This window comes from Pelobates fuscus, chromosome 11 (assembly GCF_036172605.1).
Source record: "Pelobates fuscus isolate aPelFus1 chromosome 11, aPelFus1.pri, whole genome shotgun sequence".
NCBI lineage: Eukaryota > Metazoa > Chordata > Amphibia > Anura > Pelobatidae > Pelobates > Pelobates fuscus.
In genome coordinates, this window is record NC_086327.1 from 98,410,191 (window position 1) to 98,436,227 (window position 26,037).

General features: G+C 38.9%; 1 protein-coding gene across 1 annotated transcript; it reads right to left on the reverse strand.

Moving 5' to 3' along the window:
• Window positions 1-1,358: 1,358 nt before the first annotated feature.
• Window positions 1,359-24,616, reverse strand: ERRFI1 (ERBB receptor feedback inhibitor 1). The gene is made up of 4 exons (XM_063436873.1): window positions 24,465-24,616; window positions 4,123-4,335; window positions 3,536-3,612; window positions 1,359-3,247 (listed from the first exon to the last, which is right to left on the reverse strand). The coding sequence occupies exons 2-4, from the start codon at window positions 4,242-4,244 to the stop codon at window positions 2,046-2,048; spliced, it is 1,401 nt and encodes a 466-aa protein (XP_063292943.1). The 5' UTR covers window positions 4,245-4,335; window positions 24,465-24,616; the 3' UTR covers window positions 1,359-2,045.
• Window positions 24,617-26,037: the final 1,421 nt, after the last annotated feature.

Below are 26,037 nucleotides of genomic sequence, written 5' to 3' on the forward strand. Positions count from 1 at the left end.
CCACAACTTAACTAAAACACAAAAAAAGTCACTGGGGCAAAATGTTGACAAATCAAATATTGACAAAATGTTGACAAAGTCAACAGATTTATGTTTGGATATACACACACACACACACACACACACACTATCAGCAGGAAATTGGGGACCAGATAGTCTAATAATTAATGGGCAGTTTAATTAAATGCATACTTCATGGTTGCATTTTTTAAATTGGATACAGACTGACATATGCACATTTAATAACATCCACAAAAAAAATAGGTACCCTTATAAATTGCACAAATTTTGGCACCAAAACAGTTAGGAAAACATTTAAATTGGTCAGTTTACTTGTATCCAGTCATCCATACGTACAGTTCTATTTTTACACACATACAGATAGATGTACTATGAACATGCACACACAGCCCCATTATTGACCTTGGCAATAAGTCTGCAGTAGCAGAATATCTCAGTAATTTCTGGTAGAATTTGAGAATGCAAGTACTTTTGCCGTGTGCCCGTGACTGGTATAGTGTCTTGCTAAAAGAAATAATAAAAGCACACAGAAAACTAAAAATACTGAACAGATAACAGCAACACAAGGCCAGCTTGTGTTCCAGATCTATTAATAACACACTGGAAAAGAATGAAAATAAAAGAAGGCACGGCTAATGCAAAAAGTGTACAGGCAATCTTAAAAGAAACACCCTCCCCTCCCCCTTCCCAAATCCCACTAAAAGATTTAGAAAAGAACACTGGATTTTAAGCATATTTATCTCTTCCTTCAGACCATATATCATTTTTCTGTTTCTTTGTTAAGCAGAAGTTGGCAGACCAGTGAACCTAGTGTGCAAGTGCTATCAGTGTTCTTTATATGAGTGTGAATTTAAAAAAGGTTTGAATTAACCACATTTTTCATCGTTCAACACAGGCGGTCAATGCAATACCTAGAGAGTGGGGGTAGGCAAACTTCGGCACTCCAGATGTTGTGGACTACATCTCCCTTGATGCCTTGCAAGCATTATAGCTGTAAAAGCATTATGAGAGTTGTAGTCCAATGACATCGGGAGTGCCGTAGATTGCCGATTTCCATTCTAGAGCATCGGTGGCTCATTAGGACATAAATATCAGGCACTGCTATATCACTGACAGTTCATCTGCTTCAGCACTTAAGCTTTCATTATCCTCAGCCACTCTAGCTGAGCTTGAATCGGATTGCAGTCCAAAGACCGCTTGAGGGATGCAGATTAAGCCACTCGTGATCCACAGAATGCATAACTGGAAACAAGCTTTCTCTATCCCCAAGACTCCAAACTAGTAATTAGTTATTAGGACTGAGCTATTCGTGTTTAGAAATAGTTTAACATTTAAAAAAAAAAAAAGTTAAATAGAATGCTATAAAAATACTGCACTATAATTTATATTTATGTTTTTAGAAACATCTCACTTTTATAAGGGTTGTAACTAGGATTGGCTGCTGCAGAGCAGAGTTTGTGCTTGCCCTGACAATTTCTCCCAGTTCCAAATTCTGGCAGGTTCAGGGCCTCATCAATAGCAGCCCCTGGTTTTGCCAGTGCTTATCCCGGCAGAGGATCGGTGGTGGTGGCTGGTTGTGTTAGACCCCCGGGAAGCTAGGTAAAGTAGCAGCAGCAGCCCCCAGCCACTTGGGGTGCTTCATCCTTCCGTTCAAATGTATCAGCAGTTCACAGTCCACTCTACCAGTTTTATATATACTGTATATACATATATGTATATATCCCCAAATGCACTATTACTGTGAATTACAGTAATGCATTGTCCAACAGTGACTTTTGGGGATTTCTGTCTTAACAATCACATTGGCATTAATGATATAATGCTTTTGACGTAAAAAGGAGCCATTTTGCTGACTCAATATCTCTTCATTATTAATTTTTTGCTTTATTTAAGAAAATAGTCTTATGAAAGGACTCAAAAGTTCAATATTTTCTTTGACTTTTTTTCAGAACCAAACAAAGCATAAAGTAACATCCTGAAGAGCAACTTGATTAAGTGACCTGTTACGGGTATTCTTCCATGGCCTATGGTGAAACCACATCAGATAAATGCTTGCGTTTGGCATTGTTACATATATCTACTTTAACAGTTAGATCTGGTTTTGGTGAACCAGGGGAAATGCTGCCGTCACTAGACCATGACTGTACTTTAGTCTCAGAGTCTTTTGCTTCAGTGAGATATTTTTCATATCTGTCAAGGTATGGGGGCCTCTCCGGAAGAAGATAATAATGTGTTGAACTGGCTTTCTTCCCATGCTCCATAATAGGTAATATACAAGGGACCTTGTTTGATGACCCTTCACTATGTTGTCTTTGAAAAGCTTTACTACTGACATATTTTGGATCAGGAGCAAAGCTCTGAGTAGGGGGCATTACCCCATTGAGGTATGACGGTAGACTCTTCGGGCTAGGTGTACGGGAGTTACTTCCTGACAGAGGTTCCCTTGGTGGGACTTTTGGAGGTCTGTCTTCATCACTGTAGGTGTTAGAAGAAACTTCTGCTGACCACCTTCTATAATCTGGCTTTAATGACCTAGGGGGTATGGGAATCCTTGGTGGGACTTCAGGTTTGTCTTCATCAGAATTTGGGGAAGTCCTATTTGCATAGTTTGCTATACGAATTGTAGCTTTATTGTATGATCCAGCTGGTCCTGAATGCGATCGCCTTAGTCTCCTATGAGGTTGCTCTGGTTTCTGAGGCTTTGAGCTTTGTACACGTCCATTTTGGTTACATGTTGGGGTTTCATCTGCTGTTTTTTTTGCAGATGTTGATTCAAAATATGCGTAGTTGATCTGCCCACATCCCCTAAAGCTTCGTCTGCTTGGAGCCCCATATTTAAATGGTGAAGTTCGGGGATCTTGAAGGAGCAAGTCTGTGTCCGAACTTGTTATGAATTCAACTTCACTATCTGCATCGTCTAGTAAATGATCTTCTGAAATCGGAAGAGGAGGCAACGGCCTTGAACTGCGATCACTGTTCGGACTGGGGTAAAACTGTGGTGGTCCGTTTTTAACAGGCGTGAGAGGGGGTGTTTTCTCAGAACCAGAGCCACTGTTCATTGATAGTTTTTTAAAAGAAGAAACAACTTGGTCTTCTTCATAGTGTGTAGATGAATGTTCTACGATAGGTATGCCAAGATGAAGGAAGTTTGATTTCTTCCAAGGAACCTTCATGCAATTTTCTGAACAGCAGTGTCCGTTCATTATGATCGGCCTTGAAATATGGCCTAAAATGGGCAAGAAAAAAAAAAAAAAAGAACATAATGATTAGTGATAACATTTAATTAAAGTGAAACTGTTAACTAATTTTGTTAGGATAACCTTAAGTATTTATTAATTGAATACAAATGCAATTTAAATACAAAAAAGGCATTTCTAGTTGATATAAAAAAATCTGTCTGTTGCAAAGCTGTCAATGATCGCAACATAGGCTTTGCCTGGATAAATTCTATTATAATACTTAACTATTGAAGATGGCCACAGATATTAAACAGGTTTAGTAATAGGAAACTTACCAATTGATGAAATTTGATGCTGCGTAGGTGATTTCAAACTGTATGTCAAAGAAATTGGCTCCATATCATAATAAGCACTGCAAGAAAACATTGGTTTGTTAGAACCCAGTTGACATTTGAATACTAGACTTCTAACCTATTAACCTGAAAGGATACTCCTGCCTTAATAATTTAAAGGCACGCGAAGAGTCCAAATTACTACACAGAATAATTAAAGTAAACTGGATTATAGAATTTTTGTATTTTTTTTTTTATGTTAATCAACTATTGTAAAGGGCTGACATATGAACTAAAGTGATTGAAATAAATTGTTATTTTGAAAAAAAAACAAAAAAACACTTTGAGGATTTATTGAAAGACAGGACTGTCCAACTGTGTGTTCAAACAAGTTACCTCACAGATTTCGATACTTTCTACAAACATTGACCCCTTAAGGACACATGACGGAAATATTCAGTCATGATTCCATGTTATTCCAGAAGTTGTATCCTTATGGGGTTAAAGAGAACTTGGCACACATTGATGCCCCTTGTGAAATGTATTTGTGCAAGCTAGTTGCTCTTTTATCCTGTGGAAATTCAACGTACCTTTCGTAATCATCATGATTTGTCCAGCACGATTTAGAATTTATTATACTTTGGCCGTGATGTAGGAATCCATTTTTTAATGGGACTTGAACGTCTTGCGCAGTTAGTCCAGCTGTTGTCATTGTAGTTTTTTTGGTTTTTTTTATTCTTGTCTTTCTTGACAATCACTCAGCTTTAAAGGGCTCTTATCTACGAGCAGTTATCATCCTTTAACTGGAATTAAATAAGAAAATAGAAAAACATTGTTAACTTGTGCGGAATTAATCAACATTTTTTTTTGATAATTGGAAATAAATAGTTATTGCAGACTGAACGGTTAAATATGAAGTTTTTAACTCAAATGCACTTTGCAAAATAAAGAACCGGCTTTTTAAACACGCAATCATTTGTATCTGTGAAACGAATCAATGTGTACCACAATGTAAATATTCACCTTAACAGAACCACAAACAATAGCTTGCAGTGACAGATAATCTTGAGCACCTCGGACATTAAAACTGCAGTTCCCCATGATGATCAGACCGTATTAGGACGATGCTGAGAATTATGGGAAATGCAATGAACATCTGGCATGACAGGTTAAGGGATCACTGACATATAGTGTGAGCAGCAATCACAAATTAAGCAGATTGTGTATTTTGTTTTCCAATGCTGCTTTGATAAAGTCTTTGAACCTATCACGGACTGTTTTCTTTGTCACATGGCTATGAGACAGAATAAATCTGGGCCGATGTAAAAAAATACGAATAACTGGCAAAATTAATTGTTTCCGTTTAGGATTTGTAATACAGGAACAGATTTTGGCAGCAGATAAAATCTGACTTGCATATTTTAGAGCAGCAACAGGAATACGTAACGGGGCTCATGTTCCTAACAGTATATTAATGGTGTTTTACAGCAGAGATAGTTTAAATAAAAAAGTAAAATGTTAATTGGATTTAAGACAGAGGTTTAGCTTTACAGGCCAAAACATTGTTACTGTGGTATTTTCTCTATGCGTTTTTACCTACATAGGGTTAATTTCCAATCTAAGCCCAATTTTAAAATGAGAGGAAAAAAAACACGTCTTAATGAGCATGGGGGTGGAAACGTCAGTGGTGTCAGGACAACTCATACTAAACAGACTGCCAGTTGCATTACAGAGAGACCATTATGAATGCCAAAACACACAGTCCTCAGTCTAACCTTGTAACAGACAATAAACCTACTCTGTAATGTTGTTCTTGAGAATCTAGCACTGATCATTTCTTCCCACTATTTTTACATATATTGAAGTAAAGAAAACACTGTATCAAAATGTAACGTTGTGACAGGAACCAACCATAAAATGCTAAAACAGAAAATTGTCCGTAACCAAATTTTTAACATATTAGGGAGTTTTTTTCCCTTTCTTCACGGTGGGATGGGATGTAAAAATAAATATGATGTACATTTCTCACATTGCACAAATTTTAATTTATTTATTTATTTGAGGTTTTTAGAGACAGCCTAATATGTCAGCTATTAAATACAGTCTAAGTACCAGCATAATGTACTCCCATTAACTACAAGCTTGTCCTTTAATATCTCAAATATCTATACTTCTTTCTCTGACCATACACATATTTAAACTGAGTGTGCATGCGCATGCCATTCATTGAGAGGCTATGTGTTGGGGCTTGAGTTGCAGTAGTATGTAAGAACACTCAGTTACTCAAGCCAACATAACTGTGAATGAGGGTGATAGCAGGCATACCATAGCTCCCATCTGCTTGTTCAGCAGTTCCACTCATCAGATCTGCCTGCAGCAGGGTCTACATTACAAATCCAATAAATCCCTGCTGGAATGGGTTCTAAGGCATAATACCAGACACCCATAGATGACAATGAGAGGATACTGACTTGAGATTTTTCCTGGTCAGAGATTCTGCTTGCCCGAGGATTAGTAGCATAGGACAGAACTTTAAATGTTAGTATTGTTTTTTTTCTTAAAGTTTGTTTTTTCATGCATCGTCTATATTGCTATTAAAAGTGTGGATCGATTCTAGTCTGAAATAATAAGATATCTACTAAGGGGTCTATAGTCAATCTATAAGATGTAAAAAATAGTGTTGTAGTTTACACTTTTAAAAGTGCTACCTTACAACGTAGAAAAAAATGGGATTTATTAGGGGAACATGTTAAAAATTCAGAGAACATACAGTGTTTGACTACAAATAACACAAGAAAAAAAACGTATCACTTAAAAAACAAAATAAAACTACAAAAAAAACAGAGCATCTAGTTAATATAATCTCTGTTACCTAAAAGAGATTGTTTATATAACAAGAAGCAACCTATGCAGTTTGTGATCTCCACCCATTAAACAAGCTTTGTGAAGGAAGTCAATGTCCTTAGAGACAGTACAGTTTATCTTTGTGTAATATAACAGGTCAGCCATCTAGGTTGTTCACCCACCATTTAAAAATGTACCAAGTTTAATGTTTCCATCAAAGTACTTGCTACATGATTATTTTGAAAAGCCGCACCTGGAAAGTGTGTTCAGGGGCGTATTGGAAACAGCAAAGATATTTAAGAACATGGCTCATTTTAGAAGCAGACAGAATGTCAAAGTGTGTCTTGTTTTAAATTTTATTTTATTTTTTAAAAACTTTTTGGAACTGAGGAAATGAGCTAAAGGGTGTGGGTGACACATAAAAAACGACTGGCAAGATACAGGATGCTAAACAAACCGGATAGAAAAACCTTGCTTAATCATTTAATATTTGTAAAACGCACAAGTTTTTACCACTGACAAAAGAAAGTAAATTTATTTATTAAATGTATTAATTCTAGCAACTAGAGCCGTGAAATAATAGATTTTAAAAGTCTTTAACCCCTTAAGGACCAAACTTCTGGAATAAAAGGGAATCATGACATGTCACACATGTCATGTGTCCTTAAGGGGTTAAAACTGTTTGGTTTTTTTTTGTCTTTGAATGTTTAGCTCTGCTTTCTATAAAAAATAAAGTTTATTTTTAAGCCACTACAACCCCAAGCTGTGGGTACATAACAAATAATTAAGGTCAATGGCCATTATCCTAGAGAGGCTAATGAGGTAGGTCTGCACAGGACTATTGATAAAAATGGCTCCCTGTTCCAGGTCTATGCACTAACAACTAAGCTTAGGTTTACCTCAGGTAAACGACAGAAAAATACATGTATGCTAACAAAAAGTTCCAAACATAGAGTGATATTTTTCCATTAAGCTTTCTTCGTGTTAGCACTTGTGTAGAGATCGAAATTGAAATGGTTACTGTTCTGCGTTGCATACTGCTATTGCAAACAATGGCGTGGAATGTAGACGTGTTTGATGGTGTAGTACTAGTATATCGACTGCATGCTAACATGAATATACAGAATTTGGCTACAATTATTGTAGTTTTTAGGCCAAAATAAACAAATAAATGACAAAACATTTACCACTAAGATTATTTAGTAAGTAAACACCAAACTGCAAATGTACCGTAGTAATAGGTATATAATGGAAGGTATCATTCCATTTAGCTGGTTCATATAAATTGATGGAGAACAACCCCAAAGATGACAGATTGCAAAGGATGTGAGAATGCTGGCTATATATATGTACATTCTGAAATAATAGCCGGAACTAAACCTAAAGGATTCTGGGAAAGTGACTTATGTAATTCAGGTGCATAAAGATACACAATTTTAATTATTAATATATGTGTTGCAGGGCTGAACCCAGCAATCATAGAAAATGCACTGGGAGTGGTTCACATTTTCACTCAATTTATTCTCCTCAAAGTCACACTCCTCGCTGAGTTCACTGACTGGCTATCTAAATATTATTTGAATAACTTCGATCAGGTGCTGGTTTACAAGAAAGTGGAACATTAAAGGACAGTTCCGATCACGCAAAAGAAATTGATATAGATTTGTGGGTTTAGGAAATGTATTGGACCAAGAGTCCAAGCAATACAACAAAACAGCCCTCCCCAAACATTAACTGAATTACATAAAAGTAATGAATAAGAGGTTTTCTTATATATAAAAAATCTTAAGTAGCATTCACAGTCTGCAAGAAATGGTAATATGACATGGTTACATAATTGGGATACTTTAATTTGCATGGAAAGATTTAACGTAGACAAGGGGAAGTTTTTATACTGTGCACACTTTACTTCCTGTTGTGTTTTAAAACTGCTTCCTCCTCATTAGTAACTTCCTGATATTCTATCCTAACTTCACCTCTGACAATGTCTGACTACTTCAGTAAAACGTGTATTCAAAAATGAGTGATATAAAGGGTGTAAGCAGAGTATTTTTAAATGGAAATGTAAAGATATTCTAAATAGCGGATGTAAACACATTTGCACATTCAATGCAAAAGCAACTATCCACCAAGCATTGAAAAGTAACCGAATGCTATATTCAGTTATCAAATTCCACTGTTTCAAACAACACTTTCTAAACCTATTTGGCTATTGTCAAAAGCAAATTTAGTTGTTTCAGTTGTATTTGCACTACAATTCAGCTCTCCTTCAGTGAAAATCAGCTGCCTTTCTAAATATCTTGGCAGGATCTTAATGTGTGGTTACTAAATTGCTTTGATGAGCTAAAACCAGATACATTGATACAGACTGGGGGATTGCACCCATAACCCTATGGTCATTTTAATGCTACACCAATGACCTCCTAAATTGTTCTAACCCAGGGCCGTCTTTAACACAGGGCAAAAGGGGCAGCTGCCCCGGGCCCAGTTACTCCTGGGGGGCCCAAAGCAGCTGCCCTGTGGGCCCACACTGCCCACAACAATTTGGAGGGGCCTATCAAGTGGCTCATGCATTTAGGGCCACCCAATGGGTATCTCTGAACAGGGACCCGGTGGGGTGCCATGGCCCTTTAAGAGCCGACCGGCCCCTGTAGTATTAGCTGGCTGGGAGGAAGTGACAGCCGATCACTTCCTCCCAGCTTTTGAAGAGAGCACCGCGGGAGGAAGGAGGCAGCAGCAGGTAGCAGCATGGGGAGGAGAGGCAGGAATGAGCTGCTGCTCATTCTCACTCCCATCAGCCTCAGCCAGCACTAAGCTGAGTTGAAGGTAAGTGTATCCAGTCCCTGATCCTCTCCTTCTGGGTGAATGGCTGCAGCTAGGATAGTTTTTAGAAAAACCACCCCACTCAATGCCCCTGCCCTGATTTCCCCCACTTACTGCTTATCTTCTCTGTGCCCCCACTCTCTGGCCCTGCTTTCCCCACTCACTTTTCTCTTCTCTGTGCCCCCACTCTCTGCACCTGCCCTGCCTTCCCCACTCACTTTTTCTCTCCGCTCTGCCCCTGCCCTGCCTTCCCCACTCACTTCTCTTCTCTGTGCCCCCACTCTCTGCCCCTGCCCTGCCTTTCCCCACTCACTTCTTCTCTTCTCTGTGCCCCCACTCTCTGCACCTGCCCTGCCTTCCCCGCACACTTTTTCTCTCCTCTCTGCCCCTGCCCTGCCTTCCCCACTCACTTCTCTTCTCTGTGCCCCCACTCTCTGCCCCTGCCCTGCCTTTCCCTACTCACTTCTTCTCTTCTCTATGCCCCCACTCTCTGCCCCTGCCCTGCCTTCCCCCACTCACTTCTTCTCTTCTCTATGCCCCCACTCTCTGCCCCTGCCCTGCCTTCCCCCACTCACTTCTTCTCTTCTCTGTGCCCCCGCTCTCTGGCCCTGCCCTGCCTTCCCCACTCACTTTTTCTCTTCTCTCTGCCCCTGCCCTGCCTTCCCCCACTCACTTCTTCTCTTCTCTATGCCCTCACTCTCTGCCCCTGCCCTCCCCCACTCACTTCTTCTCTTCTCTATGCCCCCACTCTCTGCCCCTGCCCTGCCTTCCCCCACTCACTTCTTCTCTTCTCTGTGCCCCCGCTCTCTGGCCCTGCCCTGCCTTCCCCACTCACCTTTTCTCTTCTCTCTGCCCCTGCCCTGCCTTCCCCCACTCACTTCTTCTCTTCTCTCTGCCCCTGCCCTGCCTTCCCCCACTCACTTCTTCTCTTCTCTGTGCCCCCGCTCTCTGGCCCTGCCCTGCCTTCCCCCACTCACTTCTTCTCTTCTCTATGCCCCCACTCTCTGCCCCTGCCCTGCTTTCCCCCACTTACTGCTTCTCGGTGCCCCCACTCACTGCTCCTGCCTTCCCCCCTCACTGCTTTTTTTTACCCTGTGCCCCCACTCACTGCTTTTTTTTTTGTTTAGATGAGTTTAATTATTGCTGCAGTTGCATTTAAGCACAGTGTTTATTTTATGTTTTAATTATTTTTTTTGTTGTGCATTACATATAACAGTACCAGCTTGCCTTGCCACAGCAGCATCAGCATTTACCAGCTTTGTGCCTCCTCCAACTCTTTGCTTCTGCCCTGCTGCAAACATAAAAATGATCACATGTATGTCAGAGTGTGTATCTGTGTGTATGTGTGTGCCAGTGTGTAACTGTGTCGGTGTGTATCTGAGTGTTTATGTGCCAGTGTGCATATCAGAATTTGTGTGCATGTGCCAGTGTGTGTGTATCTGTATGTCAAGGTATGTGCATGTGTCAGTATGTTTATATGTGTGTTGATGTGTATGTAACTGTGTATGTGTATACATCCCAGCAATCAAAAACAACATGCAAACACATCCCTGATAACACAAACATTACAGACAAACACACCCCTGATTTCAAACTCCAAAATTATATATAAAACACACCCTTTACTCAAACACCAATACTATACACAAATGTTTAGAAGACAACACTACATCCTATAACAACCCTGAAGGCAAATATTACATACTAACAAAACCCAGTATTAAAATGCCAAAATGATATGCATACACCAATTCACAGTTGCACACCTGCATTTAAAAGTCAACCATACATTCAAACACACACCACTGCATTCAAACGCAAACACTACACACAAGTACACCTCTGCATTCCAATTGTAATAGTACATACAAATACACCTCTACATGCACACATATACTCTATACAAAAACAGGCTTACATTCAAATGCACAAACACTGCACACAAATACAACCCTACAAGAATGGGCAAAGTATAGATCCCCAGCTAGCATAGCATTGTGGGAGTTGTATGACAGATGGGGATGTATCTTCTCGCCACTCTTGTGCTAGAGGGGGAGGCCCAAACAACTTTCTTGTACCAGGGCTTCTCTGCATTAGTTCCGCCACTGGGTTGGAGTGTAAGGCATGATTGCATGCCAGGGAGTGGGAGGGCAGCAGGGTCCAGGGGGCCAAAGCAAATGCTTGCCCAGGGTCCAATCACTATTAAAGACGGCCCTGTTCTAACCTAAAATCAATTCCATCCCTCCCTATAACCACACTGACATTATTATCTTGTCTAACCCTACTCTTACTTTACTTAGTTTTTGTTTTGTTTTTTAGATCAGGAACATTTGATTCCTATTCAATTAGTGTTCAGCTGGAGCTATTTTTGATCAAATCTCGCTGCCATGAGGTCCATTTTAAAATAGAAACAACCCCATTTGGTATATTGTGGTTTCTACTTGGCCAATGGAGAATTTAACAGCCAAAATAATAATAATAATAATAATAATAATGTTAATGTAACATGTCATGTAACATGTAACATGTCATGTGTCATGTAACATGGCATGTATCATGTAACATGTCACGTGTCATGTCACGTGTCATGTAACATGTCACGTGTCATGTAACATGTCACGTGTCATGTAACATGTCACGTGTCATGTAACATGTCACGTGTCATGTAACATGTCACGTGTCATGTAACATGTCACGTGTCATGTAACATGTCACGTGTCATGTAACATGTCACGTGTCATGTAACATGTCACGTGTCATGTAACATGTCACGTGTCATGTAACATGTCACGTGTCATGTAACATGTCACGTGTCATGTAACATGTCATGTGTCATGTGTCATGTAACATGTCATGTTATAACAAAAAAAATGATAATAACAAAGCATGTAACAAGGAAAGGTACATTCAGATTACTCTGTTTTTCAAGTATTCCAAATTAAGTGAATTGATCTAAATTAATTTGGCAGAATTTGCTGAAAAATAAAGAGTGCTTACTCAGTGAAGAATCCCCAAATGTTAGCAAGCAAATCAGCTTGTCATTTTCCCATTGCTAGATCGTATTGCTACCCAAGGCCTTAGGGAAATGAAAGCAGAAAAGAAAAAAAAAAAAGTTTGCAAATTACATTTCCCCATGATCTGCAGCTAGCCTTAGGCTGGAAAAAAAAAAAGGTAGCTGACAAAGCAACTGCAGTACCAAGGTTAATTTTCGCTGCCTCGGGGGTCTTATTAGAGACCCTACCCCCACATCTCTGCAAGTCAATACACTGTGTCAAACTTCTAATACAGCTCTAATCTCATCTTTCAACAGACCGATTGTGCAACCACAGCCAGCTTAAAAACCCTGAGGAATTCTAAACTTTTATCGAACACTTAAAATATTTATATTCTCTCAAAAACTAAAAAAAATAAAGAGATTATTTTTGTTACCCTTTTAAAAGTTTGCTTGCTTCCACTCTTAGGAGAAAAAAAAAAATCCCGTAGCCTTGCTTATGACAGACAAACAAACTCTTTGTGTCAAAGGATGTGACCTGCCTGGTGGATCTGAATGGAGAATTGTGAATGGGCAGTATTATGAGAGTGAATGTGGAAGCTCTACTTTAACAGAAGAAAAAAAAAAAAGGGGAAGAAGAATGTATAATGATTACCAACTGTTGACAAATCAGCTTAGAAGATTCACAGGGTGTAGCAAATAAGGTTTAGTAAGTTTAGATTTAATAAAATTACTCTCCGGCTTTGTATGGGTTTTTGAGAATTTGGATTAAGGATGTAGAAAGAGAAGAGAATATATTAGAAAGTGTAGCACAGGCATCAATATTATATATATATATATATATATATATATATATATATATATATATATAACATATCTTTTTTTGATACTAAAGATAAACTACGTGTCACTCCCTTATTCTCTCCTGCCTTGAATACTACTGTACTTAGAGAAACTCTATAGCGTTGTGAATACAAATACGTAGTCCTAACGCAATAGTGTCCTTATCACCGTTTAGGTGACAGGACCCACGATGTCAGGGTTAAAGTAGTGAGTTTACTTACTTTTTTTAATTCACATCACTGGTCTCTGGCTGAGATCACAGAGATTCCTGATCTCAGCCTATTCAATGCTTTCTTATAGAAAAGCATCGGGAGACTAGTGCACATGCGCAGCAAAAAGCCATGCTGTGCCAATCAGATGATCTTTATATGATCAGTATGACAGTCACTAGAGGCAGGTTTACCTGGCAATGAAAACATTGTTGTTACTGTTGAACAGTAATCTTGTCAGCTGCAGGGTTAAAACGGGGAGAACATGGCACCCAGGCCACTTCATTGAGATGAAGTGTTCTGGTTGGCTCTAGTGTTCAATTATTATTATTTTTTTTTTTTTAAATTCTTTATTTTCCGTGCAAAATGTATTGGTTTTACAACTTTTTGCCGTAATGGCTATATCAAAAAATCAACAGTATAACATGTTACAGGTGATGCATATTGAAGGTACATTTTGGCACATGTTTTTGTTATAGCAGGGCTATTGGGTTTTAACGGTGTGTAGTCGCTACCTAATAGTAGTGTGTGAGACATACAGTAGACGTTGTCACCACTGACTTGGCCTGGTCGTATTGGTATGCCTCAAGCACCAAGTCTATTGAGACTGGTGTTCGTCAGTGCCCTCTGCCAGGCGATAATACCGGGGTATTTCTCCGTGGGCGGAGCAGGGCTTAGCATGTGTACCTATGAGGGAGTCGAGTAGGCTTTTGTCGTGTGGTGACTCGCTAGGTGAGGTCTATTCGTGGGTGGTCTAGTCGTGTATGTTAGGTCCGAGCCAAGGAGGGTTTAGCTAAAGTGGGTCCTTACATGTCTATTGCGAAGCCTGTGGTGGCAGCCTACCTGTTCCGTCTGATTGTGACTTTGCTAGTGTCAGGCATTAATGAGTGTGGGATCGCTTGGGAGGTATTTGGGCTCCATCTGTTGCTATTCCCCTGTAACCCAGGGGCGGGGGGGGGGGGGGAGGTAGGAGGGGTGTTCGAGCTCCGGATTGTGTGGAACCTTTCTTTTGGTTGGGGTTTGGGCAGTATGAGAGAATGTCCTGTAGAACTTGTATTGTCCCGTTTTTCAACTGGGGTTGAGTGAAGTAGGTTTCCAATTAGGTAGTCTCTTCTTGTAGTTCCCCGTTGTCAGGAGCTTCTCCGCTCTTCGCTGGCTCTCGCCGGTGGCTTGAAGGTACATTGGTGCGCTGGTTCTTTAGACCCAATGTGTTTAGCAGTGCCGGTCCTTCTGCAGGGTCCAAGATTTTGTAGTGTGTTCCCTCTTTGGTTACCCATAAGGTCTGTGGTGTCGCCCATCGGTAGTTAATGCCTGCTTCCTGGAGGGTTGCAGTGAGTGGCCTCATGGTCTTGCGCCATATGAGAGTGTCTCTGCTCAAGTCCTGAAATAGGGAAAGTTGGCTATTTTCAAACTCGAAGGGGGTTTGTCCTCGAAATGCTGCCATTAGTCCCAGTTTGTCGGTCATAGTGCAGCAGCGCAGGATAACATCTCGTGGTGCTGAGGTGGGGGCCTTAGGCGATTTTGCAATCCTATATACTCCATCAAACTGAAATTGTTTGGCTTGCTTGGATGGCAGGATCGTTGCCACCAGGCGCCTGACGAAGTGGGGCAGCTCTTCTAGTTGCAGGTTTTCTTGGACGCCCCGTATTTTTATGTTTTTCCTTCTGCCTCTGTCATCTATTACATTAAGTTGTTTGGCCATCAGGGCCTGTGATGTTTGCAGAGTGAGTACAGTTTCCCCAAGGGATTGCAGGTCTTGCTTCAAGTCCGCCAGGCCTGTTTCTGTTGCCAGTGTGCGGGCTGTTACAGAGTGTACTTCTGCGGTGAGTACTGCCAGATCCTTCTCCCACATGCTTTTAAGGTTGTCCTGTAAGCTCGTAAGCATTTCACGGATGTCACTTCTGGAGGCAGGAGTGTGGTCACTTGTCTTTGGCGTTGCCTCCTGAGGGTGAGCAGTGTAGGGGAGAGGGTCTGTGCGGTCTCCTGGTCTTGGTAGTGCCTTTACCAGGTGAGTATTAGGGGGGAGGTTGCCTGCGTTGTCTCCCTCCATCTGACAGGCCGGCGGTGCCAGGTTCACTGGGGATGGTGGGGTCTGCAGCATTAAGCTTATGTCCCTCTGTGTTTTCGTGTCGTGTAGGGGCTGCTTTTGCGACCTGCGCCCCATATCACTTGCCTCAGTTATGTCGGGATAGTCCGGTGTGTAATGCGGGCTGAATCCCCACGCAAGTCCAGCCGCGTGTCCGCACCCGGGGTAGGCCTTGGCGCCTCGTTTTCGGGTTTTCCTGCCCGGTGTGGAAAAGAAGGGCATCGGTGGGCTCAGTACGCTGTGCTGAAGCCGGTACCCTCGGTGTGAGGTGAGTTTTTTTACGGGTTCCGAGTATTTTAGTCGTTTTTGCCGTTTTTTCTCCGGAGCTCTGGAAAATGGCGACCTCTCCGTTCAGACTCCAGGCTCCGCCCCCCTGTCAATTATTATTATTATCAGCATTTATACAGTACCAACATATTCCACAGTGGTTAACAGTATTATGAAAAATGTAACAGAAATAATAGGTTGATGAAGACCCTGATCAAAGGAGCTTATTTACTCAAATCCAATCCATACATGGTTTGCGGTCAGGAATTTATGTTACACATTTTCCATCTTAAAAAAACATTTAAACTTGTCATCTTGGACTTAAAGGGACACTATAGTCACCAGAACCACTACAGCTTAATGAATTTGTTCTAGTGTCTATAGCCTGTCCCTGCGATTTTTTCAATGTAAGCACTGCCTTTTCAGAGAAATGGCACTGTTTACATTGCTATTGCCAGTTACTCAGACAGCCACAAGAGGTGCTTCCTAGTCCAGTGCTGCACAGTTCAGCATCTACACGCTCTGCATGGAAACAATGAACGTTCCCTATAGATATGCATTGATTCAATACATCTCTATAAGGAGATGCTGAATGGCGCAGCGCTGTGTCTTGTCGCACATGCACAATTGCCTCCAAATGTCTTTTGATGATCTCATATCAGTGCAACGTGTAAGAAAAGGTGGGTGAAATCACCTCTTCAGAGCCAAGTGCCATATCAAGACTATAGTGTCAAGAATGCATGTTTGTATTCCTGACACCATGGTGTTCCTTTAAATAAAAAAACACTATTCTGCTCCATCTTACATCTCTGCTTTCATTCAGTCTTCTCATTTGCCAGAGTTGCTCAATTTTTTTTAGAACTCACTACCACATAAAATTCTGAAACACTCCCTAAAAATCCCATCTAAAAAGGTTCACACATTCTGCCACTAACACTCATAGTTCATTATCATGTATTCAGTGCTATGCATTTGTATCTCACATTCCCCATGCCTTCTTATATATACACACACACACACTATATATATTATATAGTGGTCAGGGGTCTCAAAACATTGTAACATATTTTGTCTTTTACAGTAAGTTTGTTATAACATTTACCCAGTATAAACTAGTGCTGTGGAATTTAACGTCAGTATGTATGTGATTATTAGAGTAGGTGGTTATTCATTAAAAATGAGGCCATGCCTTATTGTAAAGAACATCAATAGCCAAGTTAATTATTTCCATGCTATTTACAAAAAAAAAAAAAAAAAGAAAAGAAAACCCAGCGGATTTCAGAAGTCCTAGGATGATTCACGCAGACATAACAAACGTTTTAAAATATATTTTATTATTGAACAGTGAAGCCATGTGGCTAATTTATTATGCAAAAATAAAACTAGGCTAATACTTAAAAGTGTGACACTAGTCAAAACTGTAAGCTAAATAGAGTTATACGATTGGTTAATAAAAACATAATGTTTTTGCAGAATTATATCTTCTATGCTTTGCGTTGGTACTCAATCATCTTCTGGAAATTAATTTTGTAGGATAACATCAGTGTCCTCATTAAAGTCGCATCCTTATTGGTATCACCCTAACTCATTTGTTGCATATTAAAGGACTACTATAGGCACCCAGACCACTTCAGCTCAATGAAGGGGTCTGGGTGCCAGGTCTCTCTAGTTTTAACCAAAAAAACAGAATACCAAGCAGTGAGTTTCAATATTATAGTGGTTTTGGAGTATCCACTACAAGTGCATATAGCAGCTATACTAAATAAGTTTGCACCAAATAAGCGTTAAGCGCCTTATAGCCACACCTTCTTTGTATCTTTCTCTCTAGTTTTAACCCTGCAGCTGAAAACATAGCAGTTTCAGAAAAAACTGCTATGTTTTCATTGAGGGTTAATCCAGCCCCTAGTGGCTGTCTCGCTGACAGCCACTAGAGGCCGCTTCCGCGATTCTCACTGTGAAAATCACATTGAGATGATGCTGACATCCACAGGAAAGCATTGAGTAAAGCTTTCCTATAGGCTGTTTGAATGGGCACGCGCCGATGACGTCGGCAGGAGGAGAGCCTGGCGCTGGTGAGAGCCTGAGGGAGCCTGGCGCTGGTAAAAGGTAAGTGGCTGAAGGGGTTTTAACTAACCCCTTCAGCCCAGCGGGAGGGAGACCTAATGACCCTATAGTGCCAGGAAAACATGTTTGTTTTCCTGGCACTATGGTGGTCCTTTAACTAAGATAATCAGAGTAGGTAACACATTGTACTCAGTTATATTATCAATTCACAACAGAAGACAATTTAAGTAGGAAAGGCATATTTCTACAATACCTTTGTTTTGCAATCTTTAATCGGTCACTGGGGTTATTTACTAAAATGAGAATTAAAAGTAAATTTAACATTTAGGACCAAAGCATAAAAATTTACTTTTTTAGTTTGGTGACTAAACATACATGTGCTGAATGATGACGACATGCACACCGTTGTTGGCAAACTATATCTTTGCCACTGTAGTATCTCACTATTGTTACATCAGACACACTTACTGGAAATTGCAAATTGCTATTTGTACTGGGAATTATTTGCAGTAACTGAGCAATGTAAACACAATATTTTGCCGGAAGTTAAAGTTGAAAATTTTAATCTAATAATGAGGCCCTGTTAAAGACATACAGATTATTGTTGTGTAGCACTGAGATTTTTAACAACGCAACTGGTAATCATGGCTTCTGAAATTCAAGAAGAATGCAGGATGCTTTTTGTTTTCAGAGTCACATCAGATAATTTAAAAACCAAAAACATGTTACCTTTAGAATGTCAAAAATCCAAATCCAAAACTGTGCCAATTGAAATGTAGTATCACGTTTTGGAACATCACATCATTTGCACATAAATAATGTAACCAGTGGAATAAGTGGTTATTCCACTTGTAGACGTCTGTCCCTCAGTTGCTCGTTATAAATAAATAACTACAATAGTATTGGTGGTTTTATAAAATAATCCACTTTGCAAACTCAGACCTCGCAGGCTCAAGACAACAAATTAATTTCTGCTTATTTAGGAAACTTTACGAAATGTGAGGGCAGCACACCTGTAGTGAGTCTTACCATGGTGTGTCCCCATTTCATTTCATGGAGTCAACTAAAGAAAACTCAAAGATGCTTCTAACATCGTGAATTCATCAGCTAAATATAGGAGTTATTCCTGTCCAAGATATCAAGAGTGTAAGTGGACTTAATGTTCAATAGATTCAGGTTCTAAACCTTGACTGACAAGATGACACGTGGTAATAATGTTTGCACAGAAGGGAATAAAAAGAAAATGAGAATGTGTTATATTGACTGACTGAATTACTATTTTTAAAACATATGGATAAGTATATAGATGAGCAACTTTTTGAAACTCCCACCAAGTTCTGTAAATCCCATCATACCCTAGTAACCTTTTTTAAAAAATGCCTGGGTCTATTTTAAAAGAAATGCGTTGAGATATTGTTGCCCTGTTACTCATTACTTAATGGACCCCAATAAGAATTGTGTGGGCAGTTCTGGAGACATAATCTTCACAAACCCCGAAATGCTGGAGATAATACAATTCTACTAGTGCACGGTCTACACAAAAAGACATATCCAGATAGAGTGAGAGCCCTCAATATATACAGCTTACAGAAGAAGGGATAAGGATAACAAGATAGCACATTACAAATATGAAAGGATTAGAAAAGCAGTAGAGTATTAACTTTTATACAGAAAGAAGTTAGCTGGAATAAGACAGTGTGACCTGGATTTGGAAGCAGGGAAAGGTATGGGCAAAAGTAGGGAAAAAACAGACGTTGTTGGAAAAACATGGAATATTTTGTCAGCAGAGGTGGTAGAAACCAAAACATTGTTCATGAAATCTTGAGATTGACAACACTGATGTCCAGGTGCACTTAACCAAATCTAGAATACAACTGGGTATTTTTAGGCAACAAACAGACTAGATGGGTCAGATGGATGTATCGGTTGTCGAAATTTATATTCCCATTTTTCCTAACCATCCAGTTGGGTCGGCTAAGAATCATGGGACTCTCAGCACAACGTAGTAGGTGTGCTTGAGGTAGCCTAGCCCTTGGTGTGCCCTTAAAATTACCATATAAGAAAAATAATAATTAAATAACACATCCTAAGCATGCGTGTGGTGTACAATAATTTGTAGAGTTCTCATGAAAACCGTGTTTCCCTAAATGTTAAACATTTCTGTTAAGGATGTCAGTGTGCATCATGGGATTTGTAGATAAACAGAAAAAGAGCATTCATTTTGCACCAGTTCCAATTTAGAAATTTCTCTCTCTCTCTCTTTTTTTTTTTTTAACACCTCTCAAATTCTTACGACCATGGAGAGTCCCGGAAAAACCCATTTTCAATACAGCGACTTACATCCTCTTTTTCAGTTTCAGTACCCCTATCAACAAGACATACATTATGTATGTAGAGAAATGCACGAGTCAAATACACAGGTATTTTAGTAAAATTTCCTGGTCAACAAGCAGATTTGCATCTCCCCATAGCATCTAGACATTTTAGCATAAAGATCTCAATTAGTCAAATCAGGAGTTACCGGCTAAACTTCTGTGGTCTGCACCAAGACCTTTTGCCAAATACTTAGTCTCATATTGTGCTGCAAGGTGCTTCCTCACCTTGCTCAGTTAATATTTTTAGCTCCCCACACCCAAGACTTACTATAGTATTTATGACTAATGGGGAGGAAATACAAACGTATGAGTAAGGGGTTATTTGGGCTATTTGAATGTAATATTCACCAAACAATGACACAATTATTTCATATGATACATGCATCGTTCTGCAAACTCGTTTTTGCTGTCATCAGGTGTTGTGACCTATTTGCACGCAGGTAAAGGTGACTGAAAGACTGTAGTAATTCACAAATGAGACTTAAGAGGAAAAAAAGTGAAGAAAAAAGTGCTACAATAAAAAAAAAATTACAAATAAAAGAAATAGTGGAAGGCTAACAAATCCTGGAAAACACATTGGTGTTTTGTATTATGGACTAATTTGGGACAGTATTCCAAAAGTGGTGTTATCTCCTTAAGCAGAATGATTGAATGATTGCCCCGTGCTGTACTTTCCCCACTATTTGCAGTGATGTTGTCGTGCCTTTTTATGACATACAAATTTTTTTTTTTTTTAAAGGCAAAACTTACTAAATCAATAATGCGAGAATACATATTACATAGAACCAAGCATTCTCAGCTTGAGAGCCCGATTTAAAACAAGTCCTTGAGAGTCTTAGTGCATAATTAGTGGTTTGCCAGGAGGTGTTCTGTTAATGCGTTGACACTGAGAGTGTTTACAAATGATGGGACACATTTTTGGGGAAGGACAGGTTGTGGCGTTCTGGCTATTGAACTATGCATCAAAATAGTCAACGTAGACCACCTTAGCTCTTGTAGAACTAAAATTCCCAGACATTGGACATGGCTTGCAGGAAACTTGGATCACCGAGTTCTCGATATCTGCAGTCTTGGTGGGACACTGCATTAAAAGTTGAAAATCTATGTATTTATGGCTGTGAAGCCAACAATAAAATTTGCTGGGTAAGTATCCTCAAAAGGTTATATAATTGTGATGCTATTGGTCTAGGGAGAGAAAAATAATATGTTCATGGTAACTTGGCGAAACTTCAAGCAGCGATCAGTGGCAGACAAGAAGACCATGCTATTATTTCATTAAAGGTTATCCATCTTTCCAGTAACGTAAGAAGATAGTTGGCACATGTTGATAACTAGCGTGTGAGGGCTTTTTGACCTATGTCAGAGGAAATGTGAGACAGGAAGTCTAAAGGAAGATGCAGGCATTGATGTCTTTTGTTATAAATTCTTTCTAAGTGTGTCATTAACAATTACTCTAAAAAAATATGTTGTATCCCAGCATCTCAATTAACTCTAAGAGGTGAGATTGTTATAATGTATCTTCTTCATCATGACAGATGAGCAAATTTAAGCACAGGAAAGCTTCAGTCTTGGTTCATGGATTGCAGGATAAAACTTACAATGAAAGGTTAAAGGATCTTAACATGTATAGCTTGGAGGAAAGATGAGGCAGGGGGGGATATGATAGGAACATTTAAATACATAAAGGGAATCAACACAGTAAAGGAGGAGACTATATTTAAAAGAATAAAAACCACCACAACAAGAGGACATAGTCTTAAATTAGAGGGGCAAAGATTTAAAAATAATATCAGGAAGTACTACTTTACTGAGAGAGTAGTGGATGCATGGAATTGCCTTCCAGCTGAAGTGGTAGAGGTTAACACAGTAAAGGAGTTTAAGCATGTGTGGGATATGCATAAGGCTATCCTAAATAAAAGATAAGGCCAATGACTAATGAAAGTATTTAGAAAATTGGGCTGACTAGATGGGCCGAATGGTTCTTATCTGCCGTCACATTCTATGTTTCTATATAAACGTATCTCCAATTCTATCAGACTGTGTCTATAAATGACAACAGAAAATGTTGAGATGGAGACCTATCAATAAAGGGTATCTAAGGTAATTAATTCCACAAGCTCACAGATGAAGCACACATTTATGCAAATGTGTCTACCGTACGTTGTAGCACAATTCAAGTTGTTATATCATTTTCCTCAATTATTCTATGAACAAGCCCTTATCAGGAGTTAAAATACATTATTAGATGAATTTATCTAACAAGAGATCTTTGAGCATAATATGTAAATACATATACAAAAAAAATTTACTTACGCACTACTGACTAAGTCTACATTTTTAGAAATACCTTTACAACACCTTACAACACCTATTTACGATATACACCACCGATCACATTGTACCTTATCAATATAACCTGTGACTCACAACTTATGTTCTTGACGAAACAAGCAAACAGTTTGCTACTACCAATCGTGTCAGCTGTTATTTACTCGATCATTAAAAAACTTCAACATGACTGAAGTTCAGTACTTACAAATCTAAGTGCCTTAAGGAAAATTAAGGCACTCTCGTGATTAGTGAACCAGAACTCCCATAGCCTTCCAGCAGCTAGTTTATATGGATTTTAGCTATTCAATATCTGGTAAGTTGACTAACTCCCCCCCACCCCCCACCAAAAAAAAAAAAAAAAATCTATTTTCAAGTGGTCTAAACGTTATTTTAATCTTACAATAATTATGGGTTGAAAAATACAAGTGATTACATTAATTTATATTTTGGGAGAAACACCTGTAGAATCTTGAAGAATCTACAAATGATCAGTTATTGACATCAGACAGACCAGAGTTTAGTTATATAAAAATAAAAATGGATATAATGCAGCCAATGTTTGATGAAAATTGTACACCATAAAGAGGAACTTTAGACAACATTACCATATGTACACAGTGTTAAAAAGGGTTCATAGTCCATATTACATATTTACAATGCTGATTGCTTTAGAATACTGTATGTTCTGAAATAAACAAGGCACCTGCCTATAAAAAAAAAAAAATCAGCCTCACCTTTCTTCACCCCTGACAGTTGCTTAGCAACCATTCTAGTCATACCTGTGTGGCAGGTGCACCTCTAGCCACCTACACACCCCCTTAAAGGAACAGCAACATCTCAAATCCTCTTGAATATTCCTGACACATATTTTGGAGGGATTTTTTTTTTTTATTGATTTTTTTTTGCTGAATGATGAAATCGTCATCTGTTCTTGCCCAAATGCCAACAATAGCAAACTGAAAAGTACAGTAGCTGAAATGAAATTCACCATACCGGTGTGTACTGACAAACCTACAGAAGATACATTTTGTACAGACCTAGAAATTGTGTTCAATTAGGACACAACTTTGTTTCATACAAATATTTTGAAATTTTTTGGAAAAATGGACATTGAAAAAAAATAAATTATATTTTTAAAGTGTAGAAAATTACACATTCTACTGTATCCCTGCCACAATATATATATCATTTCTAAAGAGACACACACATACTGCCTCAAGATCTCCTGATGATTCTTTACACACACACACACACACACACTACACACATACTTGTAACATACAGGAGTGTTTATAAATACATCCGCATGTTCATATGCACTAACACATCTGAGCAGTTTGTTTTATTACAGTCTGACAAGTCAATGAAATCAGCCCAGTTAAAAGGTATAATTTCGTGTGACTGATTTGAATGCACTCTGACACATCATGAGAACAAAAAAAAAAAAAAATTGCAACAAGTGCGTTGACAGAAAATTCCAGAAGTAATACAGAGGAATTTTAATTCATAACAAGCTCTGCTAACCTCAGAGTTCAGGGGACACTATGTCCCAATCTGCCTGCACATTCTATTGCAAACATGAGAACATGAATGGGGGACTCCCTGATGTAAGGCTGGATCTGAAACAAAATACCCAGTGCAGGAAAACTGACTCTAGACATCCTCAGTATATTAACAGCAATAAACAAAACTCAAAATAATAGAAAAAACAACAATAATAATAATAATAATAATTCCAATTTTCTAATAATAATTTTTCTTAAAAAAATTAATAAAATAAATGCTGAATTCTATTCCATAAGAATGAAAATTGTCAATAATAATAATTTTTTCGACTAATAAATCCCATAATAATAATAATAGTAGATATTTCTTCTTATTATTATATAAGTACACACAATTCCCTTCCCAAAAGAAGCTTACAATCCAAAGATACAATGGATATTTAGCATTGATCACAGACCAGTCATTCGGTTTCCCACATTGTAACCAGTAATTCTACAAGGAGATAGACTTCAGAGTCCTGTGATTTAGCAGATACATTGTATACTTGGACATGTGCAATAAAGGCAGTGTTTGGCAAAGCAAGTCCTCTTACCTCTGTGTGCCTGTTACAGCCATGCAATCCCTCTAGTTTTCCTTGCTGCCCCACATTGTCCTGTGTGTCAGGGTTCTTATATCCAGTGACCATTCCAGTGTGAGCCCTGATCAGAGAGCAGTGTGTTGTCAGATTCCCCTGTGTGTTCTAAGCTTCCTATCCAGCTCTTGCAGGCTTCTATGAGTAGCACTTTATATGAATGGGTTGGGCGGTGACGTAACATGCTCCGCCCACCCCCTGGTCATGCTTGTTAAAGAGGCAACACGCGTGGGGACACAGGAAAGAACAGTGTTGTGGGGGCACTGTCTGGCTGAGTCATAATACCAAAAAAATGTACTAGAATTACTGGACTAAATAATGTGGTGAAGAATGTAAAGAGTATTTGTACTTTATCAGGATTCCAATTATACTGATTTAATAATCAAATAAGTAATGAAATATATACAATGGCTACAGGATATATACACACACACACACACACACACACACACACACACACACACACACACACACACACACACACACACACACACACACACACACACACACACACACACACACACACACACACACACACACACACACACACACACACACACACACACACACACACACACACACACACACACACACACACACACACACACACACACACACACACACACACTATATCTCTCATATAACTATATATACACATACACACTATATCTCTCATATAACTATATATACACATACACACTATATCTCTCATATAACTATATATACACATACACACTATATCTTTCATATAACTATATATACACATACACACTATATCTCTCATATAACTATATATACACATACACACTATATCTCTCATATAACTATATACACACATACACACTATATCTCTTCTATACGTATATATATATATATATATATATATAGAATATACAAAAGGAAGGCTTGCACTCACGGTCTGTATAATGAAATATCTTCTTTATTCCAAAATTTTTAAAACATGATATAAGTCATCGACGTTTCAGCCATCTATTGTGGCTTTCATCAGGATCAGTTTAGCTAAACTGATCCTGATGAAAGCCACAATAGATGGCTGAAACGTCGATGACTTATATCATGTTTTAAAAATTTTGGAATAAAGAAGATATTTCATTATACAGACCGTGAGTGCAAGCCTTCCTTTTGTATATTCTATTATTATTTTTGGCTATGGCTTTGATGCACCCGGCATTATATCAATAAATATACTTGAAAGTGTGTGTGCAGGGCACCAATGGATTCTATATATATATATATATATATATACACACACACACAATACCTATCATATACCAATATATACACACACACATATTTTTATACATTTTGTACATAATATAGGGAATATAAAAACAATCATGTTCCCTATGAACATTGGTGTAATAGTGTACAGGGCCACATAATATGTTGAAGTTTTTTAATAATAACAACAGTTCAGGACACTCGTGGTTATTCACTACACTACACATTATGGCGAACTGGAATACAAAATAGCAAATTTTAGACTGTAATATCCACACCGTGACTATAGATG

Bases quoted from the DNA above. Each gene is read 5' to 3' on its own strand.
- ERRFI1 (XM_063436873.1), bottom strand. From the start codon at position 4,244: ATGACAACAGCTGGACTAACTGCGCAAGACGTTCAAGTCCCATTAAAA. The intron at 3,613-4,122 runs GTACGTTGAATT...GTTTTCTTGCAG, and splicing joins AATCATGATGATTACGAAAG to TGCTTATTATGATATGGAGC. The intron at 3,248-3,535 runs GTAAGTTTCCTA...TGCCCATTTTAG, and splicing joins GCATCAAATTTCATCAATTG to GCCATATTTCAAGGCCGATC.